The following is a 26,227-nucleotide window of genomic DNA, read 5'->3' on the forward strand; positions in this document are numbered from 1 at the left end:
AAAATAAAAGTATCGCCATAAATAATTTTCGTTTACCATTCGCAACTCGGGCTACCATTTTCTGTATTATAATGAAGTTTTAAGTTCAACATTTCTTTAAATTTAATATCAAAATTTATATTTAATTTGAATTTTATTCTGAATATTTTCTTTTCACAGATTTGCAGAACCCATTTCAAACTTAATAATTCACAATGAGTGCAAAAAAGCAGAAGAATCTTGACTAATATATTTGATTTGGATTTGTTTCCCTCCAAAAGGGTAACACACAGGTACCCCAGTGATTAATATGCTCCAAGACTCTGAGCAATGATGGCATGCGTCCCACACACTTGGAACGCCACTTAAAGACAATGCATCCTGTTCGAGCTGCCAAACCCAAGGCATTCTCTGAAACAAAAAGACAGTCCTTGAAGCAAGCTAAGATGGTCAGCACTGGAACATTTCGGCAACAGACTTCAAAGGTTGTTGAGGCTTCCGATGAGATTGCCATGTTGATTGCAAACAGCAAGAAGAGCCATAACATCGGAGAGACTCTCATAAACCAAGTGTACTGCGTGCAGCAGAGTTCGTTCTGGGGAAGGATAGTACAAACAAGCTTTCCCAAATCTCTCTACCAATCAATACCGTCAAGGGAAGGATCGATGAAATGTCTCAAGACATCAAAGATCAAGTTCTCGACCAAGTAAGAACTTCTCCTGTATTTGCCATCCAGTTGGACGAAATGACGCATGTTGCTCAATTTTCTCAGCTATTGACGTATGCTTGTTTCATATCAGGCAATAGTGTAAAAGAGGAAGTACTCTTCCACCATTCCATGGAAAGTTATACAACAGCAACAGATATTTTTCAAGTGGTATCAAACTTATTCCAGGAAAATCAACCTTCGTGGGACTCGCTGGTACAGGTGTGTACTGATTGAGCTCAGGCCATGCTTAGTTTGCAATCTGGTTTCATATCAAGAGTGAAAGGCCATCTGCTCTCGGTACGTACTGCATCCTTCATTGTTCCTTCATTGTTAAGCCTTCACATCCAGAACTCGACCAGCTGAAATGAGGGATGTCATGAATCTGGCTATCAAGATAGTCAACTTCATCAAAGTTGGAGCCTTAAACAGTCGTCTCTTCAAACAGCTGTGTGTATATGGATTCTGAGCATCAAGCCTTGCTTTTCCACACAAAGGTATGATGGCTTTCGAAGGGAGACATGCTTGGACGGCTTTATGAACTACGACAAGAATTGGCAACATTTCTAGATTCACAGCAGAAAGCAGATCTCCATGACAAGTTCCAGTCTGAAGGATTTTTGCTGTCTCTAGCTTACCTGGTGGATATCTTTGAAGCACTGGATGCCTTCAACCTCAAATTCCAAGATAAAAATATCAACATAATCATGCACCATGACGTTATTCGAGCCTTCATATCCAAACTCAACCTCTGGAAATGTCGAATTCATGATGGAAATACAGATAGTTTTGCTAACTTGGATTTTGTTCTCATTCACAGTGATCTTGATTATGAGTGAAAGAAACAAATAATTACTCATCTGACTGTATTGAAAGCAGAATTCATCAGATACTTTCTGGATATAGATGAGAAGCACGAAGCCTGGAAATTCATTCGGAACCCATTTCAATGTGAAGTAGCTGATATTTCAGATGAAGTGCAAGAGGAGTTTCTTGAGTTAAAGTTCAATTCCTCGACTGAAGAAGACTTCAAAAAACTGGATCTGGAGACGTTCTGGGTCACATACCTTCCTGTTTCCCCTTTGATCTCACATCAAGCTCTTTGGAGTCTGACAATGTTTGGATCAACATGTCTTTGTGAAGCTGCATTTTCCACGCTCGTTGCTGTGAAGACCAAGTACAGAAACAAGCCGAACGTTGAAGGGGACTTGCGTTGTGCTCTCTCTGGCATTCGGCCATGCATTCAAGATCTGGTATCTCATTAAATGTTATCTCATTAAATATGCTGTGTGTATGAGTGTTGCTTATGCAGCATTCTTTGTTCAATAAAAAGACTAAAATAATGGATTTTAAAGTTTTTCCTTTTAATTCAGGAGGGATTTTTAATCATTTGGTTGAAAATGTGTTGGGGGGGGGGGCGTGGATGCAAGGACCAACTACTGGGGGGGGGGCGTGGTGGTAAAAAGGTGAATAACCACTAGCCTATGTTGACCTTTTGGCATATGATCACCTCAAAAATAATTGGTTGTTGAATTAAATGACGAAATATGAAAATCCTCTTCAATTTTCAAGTCAATTGGTGACAATTTTATATTGACAATTTCTCACAATTTTAATTTTATATTGAAAATTTTAGAAATCTGGTCCATGTTGACCTTTTGGCCTTTGTTTATCTTTTGGTGCATATTGTGACACAAAAATTATGTGGTTGAATTTAATGATGTGATGTACTCATGCTCCTCAAATTTCAAGTTTAAGCGGATGAATATTGAGGATTTTTGAAATGCGGCCTATGTTGACCTCAAAAATAGCAGGTGATTGAAGAATTCAGTGACCTGATATTTAAATGTTCTTCAAATTTCAAGTATATGGATTGGAAATTGACAATTTTAGAAACGTGGCAAACGTTGACCTCAAAATAATACTTGGGTGAATTCAGTAACCTGATATGTAAATGATCTTCAAATTTCAAGTCAATCAGATGAAAATTGAGGATTTTAGAAAGTTGTTGACCTTTAGCCTATGATGAACTTTTGACCTCAAAAATAAATAGGATTCTTTCAGACCACCATCTCCATCTGTTGGTGAAGTTTGATGAAGATCGGTTTAAAATTGTGACTTGCAGGTGATTAAAGGTGAGCAGTGAGACAAACAAACAGAAGTGATCAACATACTTATTAATAGTGTTTTTCTTTTCTAAGTAACGAAGTGAACCGGTCATTGCACTTGGCAAAAAATTGTTTTTGCCAAATTCCAAACAAACAAACTCACTTGAACCGATCAAAGTACTTCACAAAATTTTTTTCGCCAAGTCACAACCAGAAAGATGGAGATGAAAACGTAACCTCCTTCCACCTCCGGTGGCAGAGGTTAAGCCTGGTGTTGGTTTAGCGGTTAGGGTGGTTGGCTTGGGATCCTAGCGTCCTGAGTTTGTGCCCTGTTGGCTGAGATCATCATCGGGACTGAATGATGTCAAGACTGCCACCCTTGGGGTGCTCGGATAGATCACACATGGCTCCTTGGTCCGGAGGTCAGAAAGTCAGCTCGCATTGAAAAGGGGAGGGAAAGATTTATAATCTGAAGCTGACAAGAATGAAAAAGACATCTGGATGTCTCCAGGGGCAAAAAATCCATTTAAGCTGGAGTGGTGCTTCCATGCAGACTTTCAGATGCCAATGTAATTGTTTATATTTGAGAATCCCTTAATAAGCAGAATAAAATCAAATAACAGGTAATTATATATGATACTGAATAAAGATTATTGGAAAGGCCCATCTGTTTGGGGTATAAGGGGCACTTCTTCACGAGGCAGATTGTAAAGGCAGCAGCAGGCTTTACCTGGCAGCTTGCTGGTACACTGTGTTGGAGTGGTGACCCGTCCAGGATTGTGCCTAATAGCCAAGGAGACTGCTTAAGCAGCACCAACGCTCTGCACAGAGTATGGTCCCTATCTCCTCTCTCTCTTTATTGGGCAGATTGATCATCTTCCAACACAGAAAAGAGATTTAAGGTCATTTAAAATGTGAATTTGTATTATTAAAATAGATGCATGTTCAAGCACATAGAATTTTAATAATCATGTCGTATTGAGTACATTTTTCATGAAAGGGTTGCATCAATACATTTACTTTTCAATCAAGTTTAATTGCCAGCATTTTATTATTATGATTATTATTATTATTATTGTTCGTGTTATTATCATCACCCTCAAACCCATTATACTAATTTTGGAGAAGTTTGCGTCGACACCGCCACACACAAAAACAGAGAAGTAAAACAACAAGATACAGAGAAGTGACAGAAATAAAAACAAGATACAACTCCATTTTTTCCAAAAAACAAGGCACTGTCATTTTGAGGGGGTAATTTATGGTCTCATTATGAAGAGGCAACCATTATATGTTTTGATTATTATGATTGCCATATACTGTCAGTTCCTGTCAGTAAATACTCAGTCAGTCAGTCAGTCAGTCAGTTCATTTCATGATTGAATATAACATTGAATATAATTGATTTAATATATAACAGTATATATCAGAGACAATAACACCAAAAAATGTCAGTTCCAGTCAGTGTATACTGTCATTATATACCCAGTTTGGTATACTGTCAATTCTCGAGCCGACAATTACATGACAACTTTGACCTTATAATTTATGGTGTGTAAAGCTTTTCACACGGGTCAATTGCATGTGAAAATGTTTTTTCATCTTTCCTCTGCAAAATAGAGTTGTTAGATTATGAAAATATTGTTACGGTTCTCGGAACCATATGCATACAACACACAGGTGTCCCAAGTCAGTTATTCCATAATATACACACAGATAGATGCCTTCCTTGTGTGTAGTGGGTAGACACGGGGGTGTGTCATGATGAGCTTTTAGTTAGGATTATAAATCATTTTTCTTCCCTTTTATTTTATTTCTCCTTTTATTTGACCACGGTACCTTTGTCTCGCTTACCCCCCTCGTTTTGTTGGCTACAGCGTACCAGCAACTACCCACTGGATCGCAAAGACTCGTTTTCCGAGTCAGAATCCTGACGTTCGCTGTGGCAGTTCCATCTCGGCATCTACTTTCCCACCACCCAGACACACGTGATGTGGGCGTGATTACCAGGGTCTGGCCGAAACCCACCCAGAAAGGTGGACCACATGATGGCCTGGTCCAATCAGGATGGACTATGATGTCAGCTTCGCCATGGCTCCACCCCCAACTCCGTGATCTATAAAGGATGGGACAATCCTCAGAGTTGAGTTGGATGCGAGGGAAAGTTGAGTTTGATGCGAGGAAAGAGGGTGGAGTGGGATGTGAGGGGCCTTTGAGTGAGAAAGAAGGAAGGTTGTTGTGGATTTGAAAGGTCGAAGTGGTTGGTTTTGAAAGGGAGAAGTCGGGGTTGGTTGGATGCGAAGGTGTTCCCGCAATCCCGCTGCTTGGTTCTGCCCACATCTCGCCTCGACGGCCCGACTCCGGTCCCATCCGCAGGACCTCGACCAAGCCTCTGTCCGGACCTGCTACTGCTGATCCCTGCCTTAGACTCTGCTCTTCTCCCTTTCGAGCTCCTTCGCGGACACGATCTCCACACATGCGGCTGTGGACCAACGACACAACCTTTGACGGGTACCGCACCATGGAGTATCCCTTCCCCCGAAACGCTCAGGTACAAAAACTACAACCTCAACTCCCTCCCTTCCTGACTGCAAAAGGGTCCCTTTTTCTTTTCATTGGGTTTATTTTGTCTGAATGTGTGTCTGAGAGTGTTGGCGTCAGCTTCAGATTATGTCTGTTCGATAAGTCTGTGGAAGATTTTTATTGTGGTAATTGTTGCTCTTATTAGTCTCGCGTTAAGTCTGCTCTGCGTCCGCTTTTATAAGTTGCTTGCATAATTGTCATACCACACCTCTCTCATCTTTCCCCTGCATAACACACCAATAAACCTTTTTCCTGTGCCACATGCTTTTCCTCGGCTATTGTAAATAAATAATTGTGGAAATGTTCCCAGCTCGTCTTTGTGTTTTGTTCCATTGGTCCAGCATGGTTCGGATCTAAATTTAGCCGGGTCCTTATTCCCGATAATCCGTTCCTTCCAGCCGGTACATCCTTGGCAGATCCGCTCGGCTGTATCCAATCCGGAAAGGTAGTTGGTAATTGGTACTCTACCGTAGTCAGTGGAGTGATCCGGTTCGGGCAAGGCGTACTGAGGGCGTGGTTCCCCAGTAGTTGAAACCGCGTGGTTAATTAGGTAACTTGTTTCTCGACAGTAGGACCCCATGCCATGCGGTTGAGGTATTGGCGGTTGAGGTATTGGCGTCCACGGTCGGTTAAGCGACCCGCTGCGTCACGGAATTATCCGTGAGCAATGGTCTACAATTCCGGGGAGTCTGGTGGGAATCAACGTAAATTCCCCCACCTTGTGGTCGTTCTCTCTGCCAGACCCCCAGCCCGCAACAATATCAATAATCTCCTTTATGTTGAATTTTTCCATGTGTTGTACCAAATTTCAGCAGTGTCTGAATTTTGTGACCCTTTGACCAATGATCTAATTTGTGACCTCATTGAGATAGTGATTATATCGTCTGAAAGAGGGTTTAAATATGATCAATCATTATGGTAATTTGTAATCCAATGATTAAAAAATAAAATGAGTTATGCCATTTATGTTTGCTCAACCCCATAATTTTGTTGGAAAAGTGTTGGCAATGGTCACATAGAAATGTGCAATTTTTACCAAAATCACCTGGGTTGTCACTTATCAGAAAAGCATGTTTGGATTACCCAGTTGTTATGACTCCAAAAACACCGAATCAAACTTTTGCATTAAAAAACAAATGAAGTGGTCTCAGCTCCTGGACTATTGCAGAATCCTCTTTCTACCCTTTTCACCCTATCATTTGCCCACGGTCATCTTCTATCCACTTGAAAATCAGCCATCAACACCGCATTGCATAAAAAGGGACAAAAGCTGAACCTCTTAACCCTCGCTAACTTCAAATCATCAGAAAGATCATGGAATCCATCATCGCAGTTGACATGAAATCATACCTTTTCTCCAACAACCTCCTCTCAGATCAACAATTTAGATTCACAACAGTTCACCCTGCCTTGGACATGCTTCAACTCATCCAAAATGGATGAAGGCTGTCAATGTCAGACATGAGATGGGCCGACTGTCTGGACACCGAGAACTTTTGATACACTCTGGCATCCTGCTTTGCTCTCCAAAATCTCTGCCAAAGACATCCCAGGCCAACTCCAAACATGGCTTACTGACTTCCTCTCCTCTTGTATCCAACATATGGCACTCACTAAAATCCCTTCATCTCCTCTTTCTGTCGAGGCTGGAGCACCCAAAATCAGTATTTTGTTCATAGTCCTATTCCTGATCTTTATCAGTGATCTCTCTGCCTCTTTGGGAAACCCCTTTTATCAATTTCTTGATAACTCCATCCTATGCCATGACATCCCTCATCCATCAAACAGGCAGGTTTGAAAAAAGTCATAAGTTGGTCAAACACTTGGAAAATAACTTTCAATTCTGACAAATGTCACACTCACGATCTCTCTGCAAATGGATCATCTGGCAAACCCTCCCATCCTCTTTCTTAAAAATTCTCCTGACGAAGTTCACTCACTCAAACTACTGGGTCTCACAATCATCTATGATCTTTCATCAGCAAACTACATGTGGGAGTTGAAGACTTTTTGCTGGGGAAGTTGAGCACTTGCGGCTGGGGGAGTAGAGGAGTAATGGCTGGGGAAGTTGAGGACTTGCGACGTGGTGGGGGATGATTTAAGCAGCGTCTTTCGGGAGCACATAGCTGCACAATATTCACTTCAGCTGGTATTGTACACATTTTACTGTTCTTTGCATAGTGTTGTGAAGTCACACATTTTACATTACGTGGAATTTCCGTGGGTACCTGCTCTTATGGTATCTTGGGAGAACGTGATAATTTTATTGTTGTTTCTCATTATAAGACTTGATGATGAAACTAGAATTTATCATGGGTTTCGCAATAAAGAAAAGTCATGAAAGCAGAAGGGCTGAGTCTGTGGTATTGGGAATGTATAATGGCACGTGATGATCGATTTTGGTCACGTGGTGCTCAAAAACAAAATTTCTCCATGTTCCTGAAGGCAATGACAGTGCAAACAATAAGGCTGCAGCAGAACAATGATTTGGCTCTCCAACAACAAGCAGCTGCAAATGCGAAGACCTTGCTTGAAAAACCCAAATAACAAGCAACAACCTGCAAATCAGTGCTCAAGCACAAGTCTGCAGACTGCAAGATGTCATCCCCAATACCAACAATCGCAACCCCATCCAAGTGTGGAACTGCAACCACAGCAACCAATCCTGCAACTTCAAGTTCAGCAGGGAAGAATGTAAGAACCAATGAAAGGCAGCAACTGTATTCATTCACTCATTATTATACTTATTTTGTCGGCAGCCTTTGGCTACCGGTTTTATTTTTTTACTGGAAACACGACTGTGCCAATGTTGCAGTGCCCCCTGTATGTGAGGTCAAAATTTTGTAATTTGTTTAGGGGGTCAGCGATAGGAACAGAGGATAAATGGGGCTTCTTAGGCATCCATTCAAATGAATGGGTGAAAAGGGAAAAACTTTCTGACTCAAGCCCCAAAAACCCAAAACAAGAGTGATTTTCTCCCTCTCCCATACAAGCTAATGTTAAATTGAGACTGTCTCAAGCCCCAAAAGCTCAAAATAGGAGAATGATCTCTACCCCTTTGAGCAAATGTTCAACTCAGACTTACTGATTAAAGCACTTCTTTCCTTTATTATTTTCATTCCATTCATATTTGCCTATGTTCTACTTTCGGGAATAAATTAATTTTATTATAACATTCATTTCCATCGAGTGTAATCACTTTATCTCTTCAAGCTCAAAACCTTTGGTTTCGTAAAATGGGGAAGTGTTTTTAAAGCACAGTTGTGGTGAATATGAGTCGGGCTGCCTCGCCTGAACCAAGTCATTTCCTTTCGTTGAAAAACCATTGTTATGCAATCTTCCATTACGTCATTACGTGCTTATTTAAACCAAGTTTTGAACGAACTGAGGTGTTTTCACAGAATGGATTGTGCAGAGGAGTACTTTGACCTTACAAATCAATCGTTTTCACAAGATGACAGGTGAGATTTCACCTCCAATTTTTTTGTTTAAAACGGAATTAAATCACTGTACGAGTAATAATTATTGTTTTTTTTTCAACAGATTGTCTCCAATAAGGGCATCGTTAATAACAGGTGTGGAAAATGAATTATCTGAATTACACGACGAGTGGGTAAAAATGAACGACTTTCTTCAAGATATTCAATCGTTCAGAAGTGAACTGAATGATATTATTGTTGACTGGAAACAAGTACTCTCATGCCCTTTGATCCTGAGTCTAAGGTGAGAAATTATCACTTTGTCTCTGTCTTTCTGTCTCTCTGTTTGTTGGATTCGCTCGATATCCCTTATTGTCGGGTTTTCCGTGTGTGTGTGTGTGTGTGTGTGTGTGTGTGTGTGTGTGTGTGTGTGTGTGTGTGTGTGTGTGTGTGTGTGTGTGTGTGGGTGTGTGTGTGTGTGTGTGTGTGTGTGTGTTTGTGTGTGTGTGTGTGTGTGTGTGTGTATATGTGTGTGTGTCTGCAACGCGAGGCTCCACAGCACAAACCAGCAAGCCGATTTTGATGAAACTTGGCGAACAGGTGCCATATGGGCCGGGAGTGTGTGCATTTGAGTTTCGTTGCTAAGCAACCACCCGTTGCTATGCAGCGGCCGAAAAACCACGTTCACTATTTTCAATACTTGTCCTACAGTTTTGAATGTGGAGAAACGAGACTTCGGAATTAAACACTTCGAGATATTTAGAAAATTTTACTCGAGCCGATTTTTGATTTAGGTTTTATTTTTCAAATGGTAGTTCTTCAAAAATAGGGTGTCTATTTACCGTCATTTTTTATGAGGAGTGCCAGTTGGCAAAATACGCAATAGGAAAAATCTTGCCAGGCAGAGGAACAATTGTATGTGAACCAATACGTCTTGGCAATGAATCCTCATCGGTGGATCGGTCAGAATGAAAAGCATCGTATCCAGCGCTTTTCTATCCTCGCGGATCCCTCGTCGCCTACCGGCTTGTCTCTGTCTTTCTGTCTATTTGTCTCTTGATCTCTCTCCCTCTGTCTCTATCTGTCTCTCTCTGTCTTTCTCTATCTGTCTCTCTCTATCTGTCTGTCTCTGTTTGTCTCTGTCTGCCTATTTGTCTCTATCTGCCTCTCTATCCCTCTGTCCCTATATCTCTGTCGATATCTCTCTTGAGTGTTGACTCATTATTATTATTATTATTATTATTATTATTATTATTATTATTATTATTTTTCTTCAGTTTAAACACCTGCCTGGATGAACCAAACACACAACTTAATCTTCTGGAGGAATCTGGCATGACACTCAAGACATCTGAAGCAGATTGCTGGGAAAGATCATCCATTCTTACAACTGAATATTTACCCAAAGAAGAATGTTTAATATTTTCAATCTTGATGAATTATATTTGCTTTGCTTTCAATTATTAAATTGTTAATTATGAAAAAGAAAAAAGGAGGGGTGGGTGGGGGGTAGGTGCGCTCCCACAACGACCCAACATCCTCCTCATCCTACCCCACCCCCCCTCCCCGTGTGTGTGTGTGTGTGTGTGTGTGTGTGTGTGTGTGTGTGTGTGTGTGTGTGTGTGTGTGTGTGTGTGTGTGGAAGGGTGGGGGGTGTGATGAGTGGGTTGGTGGGTCAAAGGTGGGGGCGCACAGGGGGGGGGAATGAAGTGGGTGGAGTCAAAAAGGGGCGGAGTCAAAAAAAATTCAATTCACCTTTATCTTTTGTAATTACTGTGAATAAAATGAACCTAAAATCTCTTCCCCCCTTTAAATCATATACCTTATAAGTCCAAGGAACCGTATCTATTACATCAACGATTTTAAAAAGCTCATTTGTCCATTGTTTAGTTTAACCTTTTTCAAAATGAGATTTCCACCTGTATATTCTTACTATATCACCAACTTTGAACTTAGGCTTTCTGACATTAATCTCTTTTTCATATTCTAATTTTGTAAATATTTCTGATGGTTTGGTATTCGTTGAGGTGTGAATCATATCATTATACTGTTACAAATTCTGGCCCGCCTGGCATGCGAGCGATTGCGTAACTACAATCGCAACCGCGTCGCCCACCGGAGGGACAATTCAGTCGTGACCCTCCTGGAACTACCGCCAGGAGCCAGTCACGGGTGGGGCTTTAACCTTACCACGATCGTGCCAATTGCCCACCCGCGCAGGATAGGGTTGCTCGCCAAATTCGACCTACCTAAGTACCTGCACGAGTAGTCGACCGGGTGATCGTACCTCGCCGCAGGTCGGCCCAGGACACGAACCGCTTAAGCGGTCCGTTCCGTGCTGCAGTGATAACCGAGTGGTGTTATCGCCGACCTCGATGGATCAGATTCTCTTCTTTACCCGGTTGTTCAAAACCCACTCCTAATTTATTCCGCGATTCAAGATGGCACTTTCAAAAGGGAAAAAGACAACGAACGGGATACATTTCACACAAGGACATTTATTATAACACACATATTCAGAAGCAAGGCAGTCATGCAATTTACAAGAAAAACGTAGAAAGCGTTACCACCGAATAGGAGCAATGTACAGTCACTTACACAGGTCTACTTATAGGGACATGGCACCACAGCAGTCATACAAAAGCGAAGAAAAACCCTCCCCATAGGCAGGGAGGTAGACGGGGTTCGTAAACATTTATGGCACGGGACCTGGAGGACCGAACGGGTCCCGTGAGACCGAAGGGTCTTACCCGCACCCTCGTGGCGCGATGGTGGGCAGGTCGCGACGTCGACTCCCCACGGCCTTACGTAGCCGCGCCTGACCTCAGGCCCCTGGGATGGTCAGCGAGCTCTCTCCGGCGTTGCTGCTGGTGCTTTCACAACCCACGACCAAACAAGAAAGGACTGAAGGGCAGAAGGGGCTTCAGGACCAGAGAGAGAAGGGATGATGGACCACAGGGTGAGAGCTCATGGACCAGAGAAAGAATGACGTCGACGACCCAGACAGAGAGAGACAGAGCGAGCTCGACCCTGGCCACCAAGAGAGAGGAGCACTCGACCCCGACAGAGAGAGTGAGCCTCGTGCGCATCCGCCTTATATAGCGCGGGGCTCCGCCCTTCGCTCCTTGCCGTTTTCGGTTCCACCTCCCTTCGAGAAGGTTCCCGAAAAGGGGTGTTCCCTCACCCCGACCGCCTCACGCTGTTCATCCACCAATCGGCGGCGAGCTGCCCTCCCCCTGCCTCCGTCACACTCCTCGGAAAAACAGGCGGGAAAAATCCGTGCGCCCATCAGAACTCTTTTGGTTCCCTTTTTCGTTCGACGGTTTTCAACGCGGCTTGTTGCTTGCGTGGAGGTTTGTTCAAAATAACAATAGAAAAAGAAAAACGGCTATCAAAGAGTCGCAGCCCGGTGAACACGAAGAATACCCTTTAAACAACGGTGGGGAACTATCTGCACATAATGTTAGCGTCATAACTGATCAAAGGACCTTTCTGGTATTGAGCAAATTTCCACAGCCGTAACAATACTTATCTACAATATCCTGAATTAAAGAAGAAGATTGTTGAGAACCGAGTTTAGTGAATTTTTTATATCGTCTCTCTTTTAAAGTGCAATTGAAGTGCTCAATAACAACCGCTTTTCCTTAATTAAAGGTACTGTCTATTGTAATGCTGTTGTTTTTAAGAAAATTCATAAATGTCTTGTGAAAGAACTCTGTACCCTCATCAGTCCACAATTTTTTCGGTTTTCTCTTGTTTTTATTAAATATCTGTTGAAAGGCTAACATAAGAGTATTACCTGTTTTGTTTTTTAAAGGGACAACCCATGCATATCAACTCCTCAAATCAATAATGGTTAAAGCATGCTTCTACCCCTTATCATTATTGAGTTCAATCAAATCAGCAGACCAGATATAATCTACTTCCTTGGAATAAACCTTCCTTCTATGAAACTGTGATTATTGGTTTATGTAATTCATCAGCTAATTGTTCTTCAATCTTAATGACATCATCAGAGCCTATAAGTTTTTTTTAATTTCCAAGCCCGTTTCCATTTAGTACTGATCATCTTCTTCACGATGAACCTATCAACTATTTCTCTCAAGGTTGGATTTTTGGATCAGAGACAAATTGCACAACATTTCTCTATCGGCTTCATGCTTTTCTTCCAAAGTTGTGGTATTCCCATAATCAATTACGTGTCTCATGCACACTTCATCAACTCTATTGATAGGCTTACTCCATGATTTAGGATTGTCTGCCTCATCTCATCCTTTATCCAAGTTTGTGCCTGGACCACAGAAAGACGACCCTGGTAGATGAAATTCCCCTGGTATTCCAGTAGTTGTAAATTTACTTCCTGATAAAAACTTTTTTTTATATCTCCTCCACGTTTGTGTTTGGAGATAAATTGACTATTTTTTGAACCACACACCGAACATGCACCTTTTTGTTTCACCCTATTTTTTAAATTTTAAAATATGAGATATTTTTAGTATTAGTTTTCTTTTTACATTTGAGACAATAACTCATTTATTTATGAGAAAAATTCCTACAGAGTGCAAAAGCCTTTTTAGTTTCCAACATGCACATTTGAGTCTTAATTTTTAAAACATAAAGAATCCTCAGAAATGTCATCACTCTCTCCTCCATTTATTTTAGAAAAAAATGAAAAACTTTGCTTCAAAGACAATCACACCAACATCATCTATCTTATCCCTGAAAACAATGTTAATAGTCTTGTTGAAAATATTTCTGATAGACGTCAATTCTTTGTTTTCCTCCTGGGTGCGTTGAGATTTATTAACCTCCGCCACCTTCGAAGATGGATGGAGGTAACTGTTTTCACCCCTTTCTGTTTGTTTGTTTGTTTGTTTGTGAACAGTATTACGGAAAAACTCCTCGACGGATTTCGACGAAACTTGGTGGAGGGTTAGGTATGGTCCAAGGATCATGCCATTAAATTTTGGACTTGGTCCCCCCCCCCCCCGCCCAAAAAAAATTGTTAGAGAATTTTTTTTTTTTTTTGCATTTTAACATGTTTTAAGTGATTTCCAACCCCTCCCCCAAAAATAATTGTTACCCCTCTCCCCCCCAAAAAAAAGAAAAAAAAATTTTTTTTTTTGCATTTCTACATGTTTTAAGTGATTTCCACCCCAAAAAAAATTGTTCGAGAAAAAAAATTTTTGCAACTTTTTTTTTCAACAAAATTTAGATTTTTTTTTTATATATTTTTTGCATTTTTACATGTTTTAAGTGATTTCCAACCCCCCCCCCCCCCCAAAAAAAAATGTTGGAGAAAAGAACTATAACTCTGTCAGCACTGTTGACATCATATTTAATGAATAAGATATAAGGTTCACTTGAGTGACCCAGCAGTATTGGCGGCGGAGGTTTTGCACTCTCCCGAGTGCTCCCCCTCTAGTTTATTTTCTGTAATACCCCCAATGTTTTTTTTAATCTCACTGGTTTCCATATTTTTAGATTTATTTATTCTCTCTCTTTCCTCCCTCTTCTCTCTTTCCTCCTTCTCTCTCTTCTCACTTTCCTCCTTCTCTTTCTTCTCACTTTCCTCCTTCTCTCTCTTCTCTCTTTCCTCCTTCTCTCTCTTCTCCCTCTCCTTCTCTCTTCTCCTTTTCCTCCTTCTCTCTCTTCTCCTTTTCCTCCTCTCTCTTCTCCTTTCTTGTCTCAGTTTCTTCAACTCCTTCCTTGTACCTTACTATCCTTGAATCACTTACACCCCATAGAATATCATACATCAGGATTTCTTGTTATTCCTGGATCCAAAATAATTTTTTTTACAAGAGTAAACCAATAAAATTTCTTCTGATTTTCTAAAAGAGCATTACGTTTTCTTAACTTTATAATTTTTCCATTATTTAACATTTTAATTAAATCCAAAGTTGTCGGTTTATCAACATCAGTATAAAACCAATTTTTTTTTATTGAAAATACCTCATTCTTATGTTGTAGAACATATTTATTAAAATACCGAATACCCTTTTCTTGAAGGTATGCTTGGACACAGAAATGATAATTTTCTTGAAGCCTTCTTGCTGTCATTTATGTATTTGAAATATATGACAGAATAATATTATGACATGAAACGCCTCCCCATCTTCCCAGAGTGAAATCATTTTGTATTTCCTAACTTATTAAAAATAATCCTTTTTTTCTTTTTTCGTGATGTAAACAAGGGCAAAACCACTATTATATTTACCTTTATTAAATTATTTTATTTGTTATTTACTAATCGTGCTTCCACAAAGCTCATTCTCAGCACCAAGTGGAAAATATTCTTCCTTACGAGAATGATTTAATTGTTCCAGGTATTCTAGGTGAATTTTAAATGACCAATTATACCCTAAATCATTCATATCATACCCCCATTGTTCTATTCTCATACAAACGATAAGCCTTTCTTTATAAAATTTTATTTTAATTGGAACTGTGAATTCTGAATGACCTGGAGATAAAATCAACACTTCTGTATCTTTGGAATACACAGCTGTTTTATTTAAGGATATATATTGTGATAAATCACTTAATCTCACCAAGTCATTCGCATCAGTCGGGCTTGGATAATTTTTTAATTTATAAGCATTTTTCAAATTAATATTTTTTTGTAATACGATATTTCTGTCGTTCAGCCTGTGCCTTTGTGTAATAATTTGATAAATCAATATCCAGTTCTTGGGATACACCAAAGATAGAACCATCTTTACCAACATAAGTCATTTATATTAGATTAAAAATAATGTCATTAAAAAATTTAATTTTGTTGAGTTGAAATAACACATGTAGACACAATTGACCACAACACTTGGAATTGGATTCTTGGACTTGAAATGTTTGATAAACACCATTCTGTAAGAATTTTATGACTTCAACAGGTGGTGGAAGACCAAAACTATCAAAATAATATTTAACTTAACTATTAAAAATACAAACCCAATGAGAACCTTTCTCATTATTATCTTCTCAGTTCATAATAATATTCTTTGTATGTTTAGACACGTTTGTTCATTCATCCTTCATACAAATAACCACATTATGAATTTTTAATTTCTTACAATATTTGACAAGTTGTAAATTTGATGTTGTATACTTTCCAAATTATGTAAACCACTCATCAATGCTCACTTATTTATTGGAAAGATATAATCCATTACCCCTTGTTGTTAATTTTACACCCTCTTGTGAGATAGAAGAAAGCATATCTCCAACTAACAATCTCGCTTTATCAGGCAGACTTTCCAGTTTTTCAGCAAAATCTACAATTACACCACTTCCACTAATTTGTTTCTCCAACTCTTTGTTTTGTCTTTTCAATTATTTTTGAGCCCGGAGTTGAGCCTTCCTTTCATTGGCAGTTTTCACCGCTGTTGAAATACCACCCATCAATGCTCCAACCGCACTTAAACCATCAAATAAAGGAATTAGAAATGGGAGAATTCCTCCACTCGTCTCTCTTATTGAATATTTTTTCAACATTGGTTTTGACATTTTAATTTTAAGTGAGCCAGTATCGTTCAAGATTTTCACCTGTTCTCTTGTGAGCAAAACAGCAATTCTTACTGCTCCTTTTCTCTGAATTGCATTAACGTTAATCGTACAAGATTTTTCATTTTCAACACAAGATGATAGTTTATGAAGATTGATTTGATTAAAAGAAACCACAGTTGGTACTTCACCATTAATTTATTTAACAAAAAATTATGTGAGACTAATCATAACACCATTATCTGTATTAATCTGTAATTCTGTTTCTGCCAAAAGCAAACAATATGTATCAACTTCTTCACTCTCTCCTCTTTCAATGTAGAGGGAAGTATCCACTCGATTAGACTTTAAAGTTTCCTTTTGAGCACTCAGATCAAATGCATAGATTGTATACAAACTTTTAAATGCTGTCATATCCAAAATAGTTTCTTTATTTCCATTGCTTTCACACCCCTTTTGGTGAGACTTGTATACTTCAGCATAATCATTTTTTTCCAAATTAATTTCCTATCTATCTCGTGGATAAAATGTTCCATCGAGAGAAACACGAAGTTGTTTCACCTTAGCATTATCACTCAATGCATTATTCTTATCAGTTGCAGTATCGCCATCTGGTTTTTAAAAATGATCCACAGATATCATGGCTTTCCTTCCAGAACACCCAAATTCCACGTGTAAGTGGTTTGATTCAGTGTAACGTGTTGACATCTTCTTTTAAGGTATGATACATTGAGTGGTTTCCTTGAGTTTAGTCTTCTATTCAACATCTCTTCTGTTTTAAGATTAGGAGTATATTCACGAATATACCAACTCATTTCATCACTTACAAATTTATTCTGATCAACAAAAGCACAACCAACACCAAAAAGTAGTCTATTTTCATTATAATTCCTTTGTGGTTGAAATCTAATTTTAAGACCATACAGAACTTTATCATGATCACAAAATCCAAATATACATTTAAAAAGAACTGCCACAGTAAAACTATTACCTGCTTTTGCATCATCATTATACATTCCTTTCCTTTGACTATATCCAGGGTCTGTGTTTGTTTGTTCCCTTTGACATATCAGGAATAAAACCTTCGACAGCCCCCTTTCCCATTCTATCACCGAATTAATATAGTGTAAATTTCATCATTTCAGATACAACAGAGACATAATCAACCGCTTCAACTTCTTATGTTCCAATGTACAAACGAACACTATCAAACATTTTCCAGAAGAAATCATTTATGAGTGTAGCATTTGTGTTATTCCAGCCTTCGTGAATGTACATTTACACAACAAGAAACTTTCGGATAGATTCAAATAAGTTTGTTGATTATTTATTTCAAAACCTTTTGAACCATTTGCATTCCAATCTGTTCCAGTTATTGCATTTACCTTGAAGTAATCTTTTTTACTGGAGTTTGAGATGACAATGGTATCATCCAAATCATAGATACTATCAATTGCTTCCATACTTGTATTTATTTAGGAAAAAAGATGTTAAAACTTTTGAAACCCTGACCCAAGTATTTGAATTATTTTCTGTCGTTCTTGGGGAGACAACTGAGTTTTGCCTTTCTTAATTTCTTTTATTGCTTGTAATTTATGAGATTCCTTTTGGGCATCTTTTATACTCTTTATTTCACCAGATACATTTCCCATAGTAGAAGCAGTTGAACCAATGAGGTCTTTATGTTTAAGAATCGTTGAACCTATACCCATTGGAGTATCAATTATCCCATCTCTAAATTGATGTCCGACACCCCTTTGTCTCTTCGGCAGAGCCGGATTAACCATTAGGCAGACAAGGCATGTGCCTTCGGGCCAGCCAAAAATTAGGGCGACAAAAATTTAGGCAACTTTTTTTTTTTCACATGCAATTCTTATTGGTCTCGTAATAATGTTACGAATTTCGAAATCTATCGCATTCAGGTTCCTTTAGCTCAGTTATCTCGGTAAGTACGTGTTTTATAGATAGCTTCCTCTTCCTGCTCTAATGGGTGAATAAGTTTAAATGTGCTGCGATTTGTTATTGGAATACCCCATCTCCCGCAACAACAACGACAACAACGCCATCTTCATGTCCATCCTGACGCGATGACGCTCGCGGCATTCTTCGTGCGCACGTCAGCCAGCAGGCGCGTGCGTTTGCGGAGTCTAGCGAAGGCATGGCGTCCCTCCTTAGCCAATCGGCAGGGAGCGGGCGTCTTCCCCGCCCCACCTCCGACTCAACACGGTCGCCATTATGCACGCGGTTGGAGGTGAGTTAAACACTGTATAGTGTTTAATGTGGTTTGTATGTTATAATAAGAGGTTTTAAAACTTGGACATCTGATGTTGTATTTGCAGATTCAATCCATCATTATGTCAGGATGCAAAGGTGGCTGGGAGCGAGCTCAGGAGTTGCAGAAATAGAAGCATAAGGAGAATCAACTACTCAAGAAGACACATAAATTGACATCGTTTTTCCATGTCATGGAGAAAGATGTTGGTGTTGGTGGTGATAATGATATAGATTCAACTAAGGATTCCCCTTCAACATCCCCCACAGTTGATCCTGTCGAAGACAGGCTAGCTGACGATGGTGGCACTAGGGGTGAAGGTGCTTCAGTATCGACTCCACTGATTCCCAACGATGTTGGGTTGTTTGGTAACATCACAGACAATCTGCGCCATGTGTACAACAGCTTGGGCAATGACCATTTTCGGAACTTGGATGACAGTTATCCAGAAACGAAGCGCGAATACTCTGGGGTGAATCACTTTCTTAATGCCAGTGCCTTCAAACGGGTTTTGCCAAATGGGGAGGTAGCTGATCGTGATTGGTTGGTTTATTCCGCTGCCAAAGCTTGCGTTTTCTGTTTTCCATGCACTCTGTTTTCCTCTGACAGAGGTGCACAGCTTTCTGGCTCGAGATTTACTGATTGGAAGAATACAGCTCAGTACTTGAAGGCCCATGAAATCAGCTCAAAGCACGTAGAATCAGTTCTAACATTTTGTCAGCGGACTGCTGATGCTGGTCGAGTTGATAAGCAATTGCATCAAAACATGCTGGAACAGTGCAGCTATTGGAAAAATATGTTGACACGTTTTGTTGCCACAATTACTTTTCTTTGCGAGAGAGGTCAGTCGTTTCGGGGTAGTAACGAAATTGTTGGCTCCAGCAGCAATGGTAATTACTTGGGCATTTTGGAGTTGATTGGCCAGTTTGATCCGTTTTTGCCCCAGCACATCCATTACCATGCCAATCGGGGTCGCGGTCACACATCTCATTTGTCAAAAGCAATCTGCGAATAATTAATTGCTATGATGGGCAAGCAAGTACTTGGTCGCATCAAGGATGAGATTTCGAAGTCGCGGTATTTCTCCGTTTCAGTGGACTCCACACCAGGCATTGCTCTTACGGACCAGCTAACTATCATCCTCCGCGACATCAACATGACAGATCACAAGCCTGTCGAACGTTTCCTCACGTTCATTAGTATCTCCAGTCATACAGGTCAGAATCTTGCTAATACTCTTCTCCAATACTTGAAGGACCATGACATCGACTTTGACAATTGCCGCGGTCAGATGTATGACAACGCCAGTAATATGTCGGCAAGTACAATGGTATGCAGCGAATTTTGAAGAACAAGAACAGTTTGGTTGATTACATTCCCTGTGTTGGTCACTCTTTAAACTAGTTGGTCAGTCCGCGGTGGATTGTTGCATTGAAGCGGTTTCATTTTTTGGGTTTTTGCAGCACCTGTATGCGTTCGTTGTGGCATCCACACACCGTTGAGGTGTCCTGCAGACCCATGTGGAAGAGCAACCTGGGTGCCTTGTTCCGAAACACCCATCGGATACCTGGTGGTCTGCCTGAGCTGATGCCACTGAAGCTCTGTTCCGCGGTTACCGCCAGTTCCCGAGTGCTCTCGAAGAGATCTCTGCAGCTGAAAATCAGAACAGGGAGACATGAAATGAGGTGGATTCTTTGGCAGAAAAGATGGGCACCATAGAAGTTGTCCTGATGTGTGAACTTTGGAATGATATTTTGCAGCGCTTCAACTGCTGCAGCAAGTTGTTGCAAAGTGCCACCATGGAATTAGCACCGGCTATTTGTCTGCTGAAGAGTTTGAATGAGTTTTTACATGCGCGCAAAGAAAATTTTGATTTCTATGAGCAACAAGCATGTGATCGCTGCGGCAACAGCACTTACAAATCCGAAAGTCGGCGAATGCCCAAGCGTAAGAAGCGTGACAATGATGGAAATGCTACTGATGCCACAGAAGGGATGATGGGCCAACAAAAATTCATTGTTTATACATTTTATGTCATCATTGACCAACTGCGAAGTGCATTGCAGAAACGCATAGAGGCGTATTCTGTAGTGCTGCAGCGGTTTGGCCTTCTGACAGAGTTTGACGCTGACCGACGAGGATATCAACACTGCTATTCCAGGGCTTGTCAGTGTGCATCGCAAGGATCTGAATACTGATTTTGCATCAGAGTTCCGTCTGTTCATTTGCTGTTATAAAAACAAACTGCCCTCAAGTTCCCCCTCAACAGAGTGTGCACAGCAAATTTTTGCGCTGCTGCACACCACTGGAGTTAATGCAGCCTTTCCAAACACTGAAGTGGCTCTCCGAATATACTTAGCGCTGATGGCCACCAATTGTTCAGGAGAACGCTCATTTTCGCAGCTAAAGAGAATCAAAGATGTGAAGCATTCTACCATGCATCAACAGCGTCTTGCTGCGTTGGCCCTTTTGTGCATTGAAAGTGATTTGCTCCGATAACTGGACTTCAGTTCCGTAATTGAAGAGTTTGCAGTTGTAAAAGCACGCAAGGTTGCAATCTAAGGTCTAGTAAACTGTAAAGCAAAGTGCCAATTCTGTACGTGTTTTGTCATGCATACATTCATACACTGCAAATTGTTTAGAGGGATGAAATAAACTATTTTCTTTTCACGTTAAATATTTGTCTTTTTTGTATTAAATATTTTGTTCTTGAATCAGTTAATCTTTTGTCTGGAGTCCATTTCAATGAGCCCGAGATCTAATTTAAAATTTTCAGGCCATTCTCTAAACTTTCAAATTGTGCCTTAGGGCCAGCCGAGGCTTAATCCGGCACTGCTCTTAGGGTCATAGTATCCTCTACCAAGATACATTCCTTCACCCTTGTAGTATGGGGAAAGGAACATCCCATCCCCTGTAATTATTTTATATTTTCCCAACTCGTGTTTCCTCACAATAACCATCATATTTATTTATTGGAAAACTTCATGTAGGTGAATTCTGATGGATATAATTTCTCCATGAAAAGAAATCATACGATTATCTTGGTAGGTTATCCTAAAATTTACTCTGTGTATGGGTTTTCCTGACACAGGGAGATAAACCAGATTTTTGGGTTCCAGATTGAATTTATAACCAATTGGTGTTGAGTATGCGCTGAATGAAAATATTGTATTTGTTCTTATTCCATCATTATAAGCACCATCAATCAAATCACAGTGAATTAATACCGAATTTATTCCTGAGGATATTTGAATGAGATTATCACAGTAAAACGTCGCATTAGTTTCAATCTTTTTTGAGGAGAAACCCAATAACTCTCTGAATGAATTATCAATTGTAAAATCAACGTTGTGGTTATTTTTAAGTTTAATTGTTGATTTTGAAGTATATTTTTGAATATCTATAACAATATTTTTTGGTTCACCACCCTGTTCTTTCAAAAGACGAACAATTTGGGAAGATATTTGAAAAATCTCATTTGCTCCGGGTGAAACTGTTATCGTTTTGTATCCACTTACCGGATTATAACTAAACTTGTCATTTTTCTCAGTTATATTAAATAAGGTATTATAAGTTTCCATGGACAATAAAGATGCCTCATATTCTTTTGTTGTGTCAAGTTGTAGTGAGTATGGGAATGAAGATGTGTGGTCGCTTGTTGTAAAATTAAAACGAACGATTGTGCTTCTCATGTTATTTAATATGAGATAAAATGTCTTTGTATTGGTATTTATTAATTATTTTCATGTTCATCAACTGGTCTAAAATGGCTGATGCTTCATTAAAACAATTGTTATTTCCAGCCTTCTTACCACCGAACAACAACAACCGTCTAATTAATTGTGATGGGTCATTTGGAAGAAAACTAACACCTGAACCAAGGATACTTAAAGCCTGAATAATGTGTTTCTCCTTCTCATTCTTCCTACTTTTACCAGAAAGACTAACCCGATAATTAAGAGAGTCCAGCAGATCAATATATACTCTATCATCATTATTTTTCATATCCAATGGTTTATCAAAATACTTTGATTCATCCCTCGCAGGTGAAGCTTGTCTTCCATCTTTTGTGAGAAGAAACATTAATCTCGGAGTGAGTTTAACAGGAGGTGGAGCAGAACTCAAGAACCTTAATTCATCATAAAATATCAATGCCTTTTCTTGAACAAGATAAAATATTGCTGGTTGTTCTGTTGGAATGTGCCCTGCTTTGGTTTTTGAATCCGCTGAATATTCATTGTTTTGAAGAGCATTCACAATATAATCAGGGGGTTGATTAATCTCTTCCAGTTGTTGAAATAATCCTTCATCATCATAATCTAATTCTCCTATATGCTCTAATTCTTCCTCTGTCATTTGACTGAAATCTTTTAACATTTGAAGTTTTTTTAGGAGTATATTCTATTGTGGGAACTGTGGAAACATCTATAATTTTTTCTTGGAAAGTTTTTAAAAGTGGTTAAAATTTTTTTTCTTGTTTTCTTTCAAATGCTTCTTCACCCATTAGTTTCTGTCTGTGTTTCTTCTTTTTGTCTTCCTGTTGTTTTACATCTTTTGAAACCACTTTTGATGTTCCTTAAATCTTCTTGCTCTTTCTTTCGCATCCATTTATTTATTGGAAAATATCATTTAATGAATTATAAAGATCAACAGGGAAATTTTCCTTTTCTTCATCAATAAAGTTGATGTGTTCAAATAAATCCTTTTCTTTAAATATTTCATCAAATTCTTTACTAACATTAATACGAGTTGTAATTTCTTCTTCACTAATACTTGTATCTCTGCTTTTCATACGTCTGCGTTGAGTTTCTTCATCAACATATTAACCCCACTCAGATGTTTAATAATTTGTCTCATTCCTTCTGGATTAGTTTCTAATAACCAGATTTTAGTTTCTTTAATTCACTCTTACAATGTGAATATTTTGTTGTACCAAGAGAAACTTCCTCAAATATTTGACCTTCATTCCTCAATCGCATATGTTGCTCCACTGAAATATAGTGATAATCTTCACATTTTACTTCTCCAGGTCTTATTGCTCCAGTTGTTGATACAATGCGTATCACGGGGTGTTTTTTATAGTAAATCTACAATATTCTCATTTGTACTACACAAGAACCTTGATTTATGAAAGTTTTTTCCAGAAGCAGATTTACCCACAATATTTATAATAATAGTTGTCATTTATATCTGTAATTGTTTATAAAACAAAAATGTATCCCTTAATATCTCATCTTGTTTCACAACAATATATTTATATTTTTCAGTCGTGTGCTTCATGTAATCCCCAAATTCCTTTTTACTACATAATGTAGAACAATTATCTCTCCAAAAATTGTTTATATCTATTGAATTTAACTTGAATATAATAAAAGTATGAGCATTGTTTGTGATGGAACGACGAGGAAGCTGAAAGTATGATTGACTAAGATAAATACAATAACAAGAAGAATGTCTCCCTCTTGTGTAGTAGCTTTTTATTACTGTTTGGTTTCTCTCATTAACACAATCATCAAAGATCAAGAGGTTCTTTTTTGATTTATCCAAATCTTGGGGAGACGGTATATCATCCGTATTATCACTAAGAATACAAGTTATCGGTTTTGATTTCTTTTTATATCTCTGTGTATCACAAAATAGTTGTATTATATCTTCAATGTTGAAATCATTTTGTTTGTTTTGAAGTTTGAATAAACCTATTATATCTTCTTTTTGAAGACCAGCATTAAAACCTTGTGAGAGTAGTTGATACTCAGGTTGAAAACTTGACTTTGTGAAAATTATTAAATTATCATAATCTAAAAAGTTGGGAGTCACGAGCATCTTTAAAAGTAAGCAGGTTTTTCCACATCAGCTTGAACCAACTATGAGACATCTTCATGAATTGGGAAGATTTTTATGTTTGTTAAATTTTATCTTATTTTCCCAAATGGGTAAAAAAAATCATTCATTTAAATATTTTATCTTTAGAAAACAGGTTATTTAATTGATTACTGACTTTTTTAGAAACTCTAAATTTTAACCTAAGTTCGGGTTTAATTTCAAGAAAATCCATTATTTTATTTATGCAATATCTTGTGTTGATATTTCCCTGAAAATGACAATCGTGAAAAATATATAACAACAATCCTTTGAACATTTCTCTAATACGTTCAGTTTCTTCCCTTGTAAGGAAAGGTGTGTTATCACCCTCATACTTTACATTCATTTCTCTAATCAATCTTGCAAAGTAATTCATTTTGGGTGTAAATCAAAAAGAATTATTTTCCTTTTTATATTTTTTATTATCATTAATTAGAAGATAATCAGAGAATATACATTGTTTATACTTTATAGGCTTTTGACTCTGTGTTTAATCCCACTCTATCACATGCAGGACAATTCTCAAGTTTGTGATATGGAGAATCAGGGAATTCAAGAGGCTCAAAATCTAATGAATTATTCATATTTATAAAGTAAAACTTTACATAAACTGAAATTCATCTTCGGTATCATTTTCGGTACTTTCACAATCATCTATGAAACTACTTTCATAACTATCGTTTGAACACAAACTCTCAGTATCATAACTGTCGTTTGAACACAAACTCTCTGTATCATAATCACTCTCATGATCTTCAAAATCTTCAGTTGAATAATGACTCGTATTTAATTCGTAGAAAAAACATAACCATCAATATCTACATACTTTTTTCATAAACAGATTCAACTACTACATTTTTTTATGTTAAAGGTAATTTTAAAATGATCCTTAACTACTATTGAAAGAAATGAGATTTCACCTGATATATTAACATCCTTTATTTCATCAGGATTTATATCTTTACGGTTATTGAAAAAAATAAAAATTTCTCCTTGTGTATTGCAGATGGTCTTATCTTTTCTTTCTCAAGCTTCATTCATTAGGTTTTTAATTTTTTGATACTTTTTCTTGTTTCATTGCTTTTTCTTGTTTTGAATATATTACCAGAAGGAGAGGAGAAACTTTTGTTAGAGATATTTTAATTGATGTTCTTCCAGATATACTAAAAGCCCTTCCACTGAAGGAAATTGAAGAACTCATATTATTCACCAAAATTGTTTTTATCCAATAGTTGTTATATTTATCTTTGCTCAATTTTACATCCTTGACATTTTTCTCAGTTTCATTTACAAATGAAGAGATTGATTGAAACTTGTCTTTTGTGTCTTGATACATTGTATTTATTAAGTGAAAAAACTTGGAGGATAAAATGGTTCTCAGCAGAGATTCACCGAAAATTAAACGAAATTTTTATCAAGAACATTTTATTTTAAGCAAAGTTTTATTTTATAAATATGGTGAATACAACGTACTGCAATGTTTGTAATCATGAATATAAATATTATAAAGAACACCTTCAAACCAACAAACACACATTCAATCTTTTCAGGCAAATATCTCCACTTGAGCAAGAAACAAAACATTGTGATAGATGTGATAATGATATTCTTTTTAAAAATTATAATAAACACCTTCAATCACGCAAACACAAGAACATTGAAGAAAGGGAAGCTAAATTCTCAATTGAAAACACTGATGGGGGCATTTAAAGGGCATATAAAAATAAGATTTTGTCGTTTTCATGACCCTGGACCATCTTCAATCATGGAAGCTGTTGATATGGTAAAACAAAGT

General features: G+C 38.3%; 2 protein-coding genes across 3 annotated transcripts in view; both read left to right on the top strand.

Moving 5' to 3' along the window:
• The window catches only part of LOC147029123 (uncharacterized), a 32,789-nt gene extending 24,974 nt beyond the window's left edge, over window positions 1-7,815 (top strand). The window contains exon 5 of the mRNA XM_085876200.1: window positions 4,671-7,815. Within this exon, the coding sequence (XP_085732326.1) occupies window positions 4,671-4,915 (245 nt within the window). The 3' untranslated portion in view covers window positions 4,916-7,815. The remainder of the gene's footprint in view (window positions 1-4,670) is intronic.
• A 50-nt stretch (window positions 7,816-7,865) lies between these two features.
• Window positions 7,866-26,227, top strand: part of LOC147029124 (uncharacterized) — a 121,077-nt gene continuing 102,715 nt past the window's right edge. The window contains exons 1-3 of one of the 2 annotated variants that reach the window (XM_085876188.1): window positions 7,866-8,070; window positions 8,778-8,837; window positions 8,920-9,099. In XM_085876188.1, the coding sequence (XP_085732314.1) occupies window positions 9,076-9,099 (24 nt within the window). In that variant the 5' untranslated portion in view covers window positions 7,866-8,070; window positions 8,778-8,837; window positions 8,920-9,075. Of the gene's footprint in view, window positions 8,838-8,919; window positions 9,100-26,227 lie in introns of both variants that reach the window. The other variant, XM_085876189.1, reaches the window with a different exon arrangement.

The sequence above is a fragment of the Eptatretus burgeri genome, chromosome 4 (assembly GCF_056783735.1).
Source record: "Eptatretus burgeri isolate ZD-2024b chromosome 4, Ebu_testis_v1, whole genome shotgun sequence".
Classification (NCBI taxonomy): Eukaryota; Metazoa; Chordata; class Myxini; order Myxiniformes; family Myxinidae; genus Eptatretus; species Eptatretus burgeri.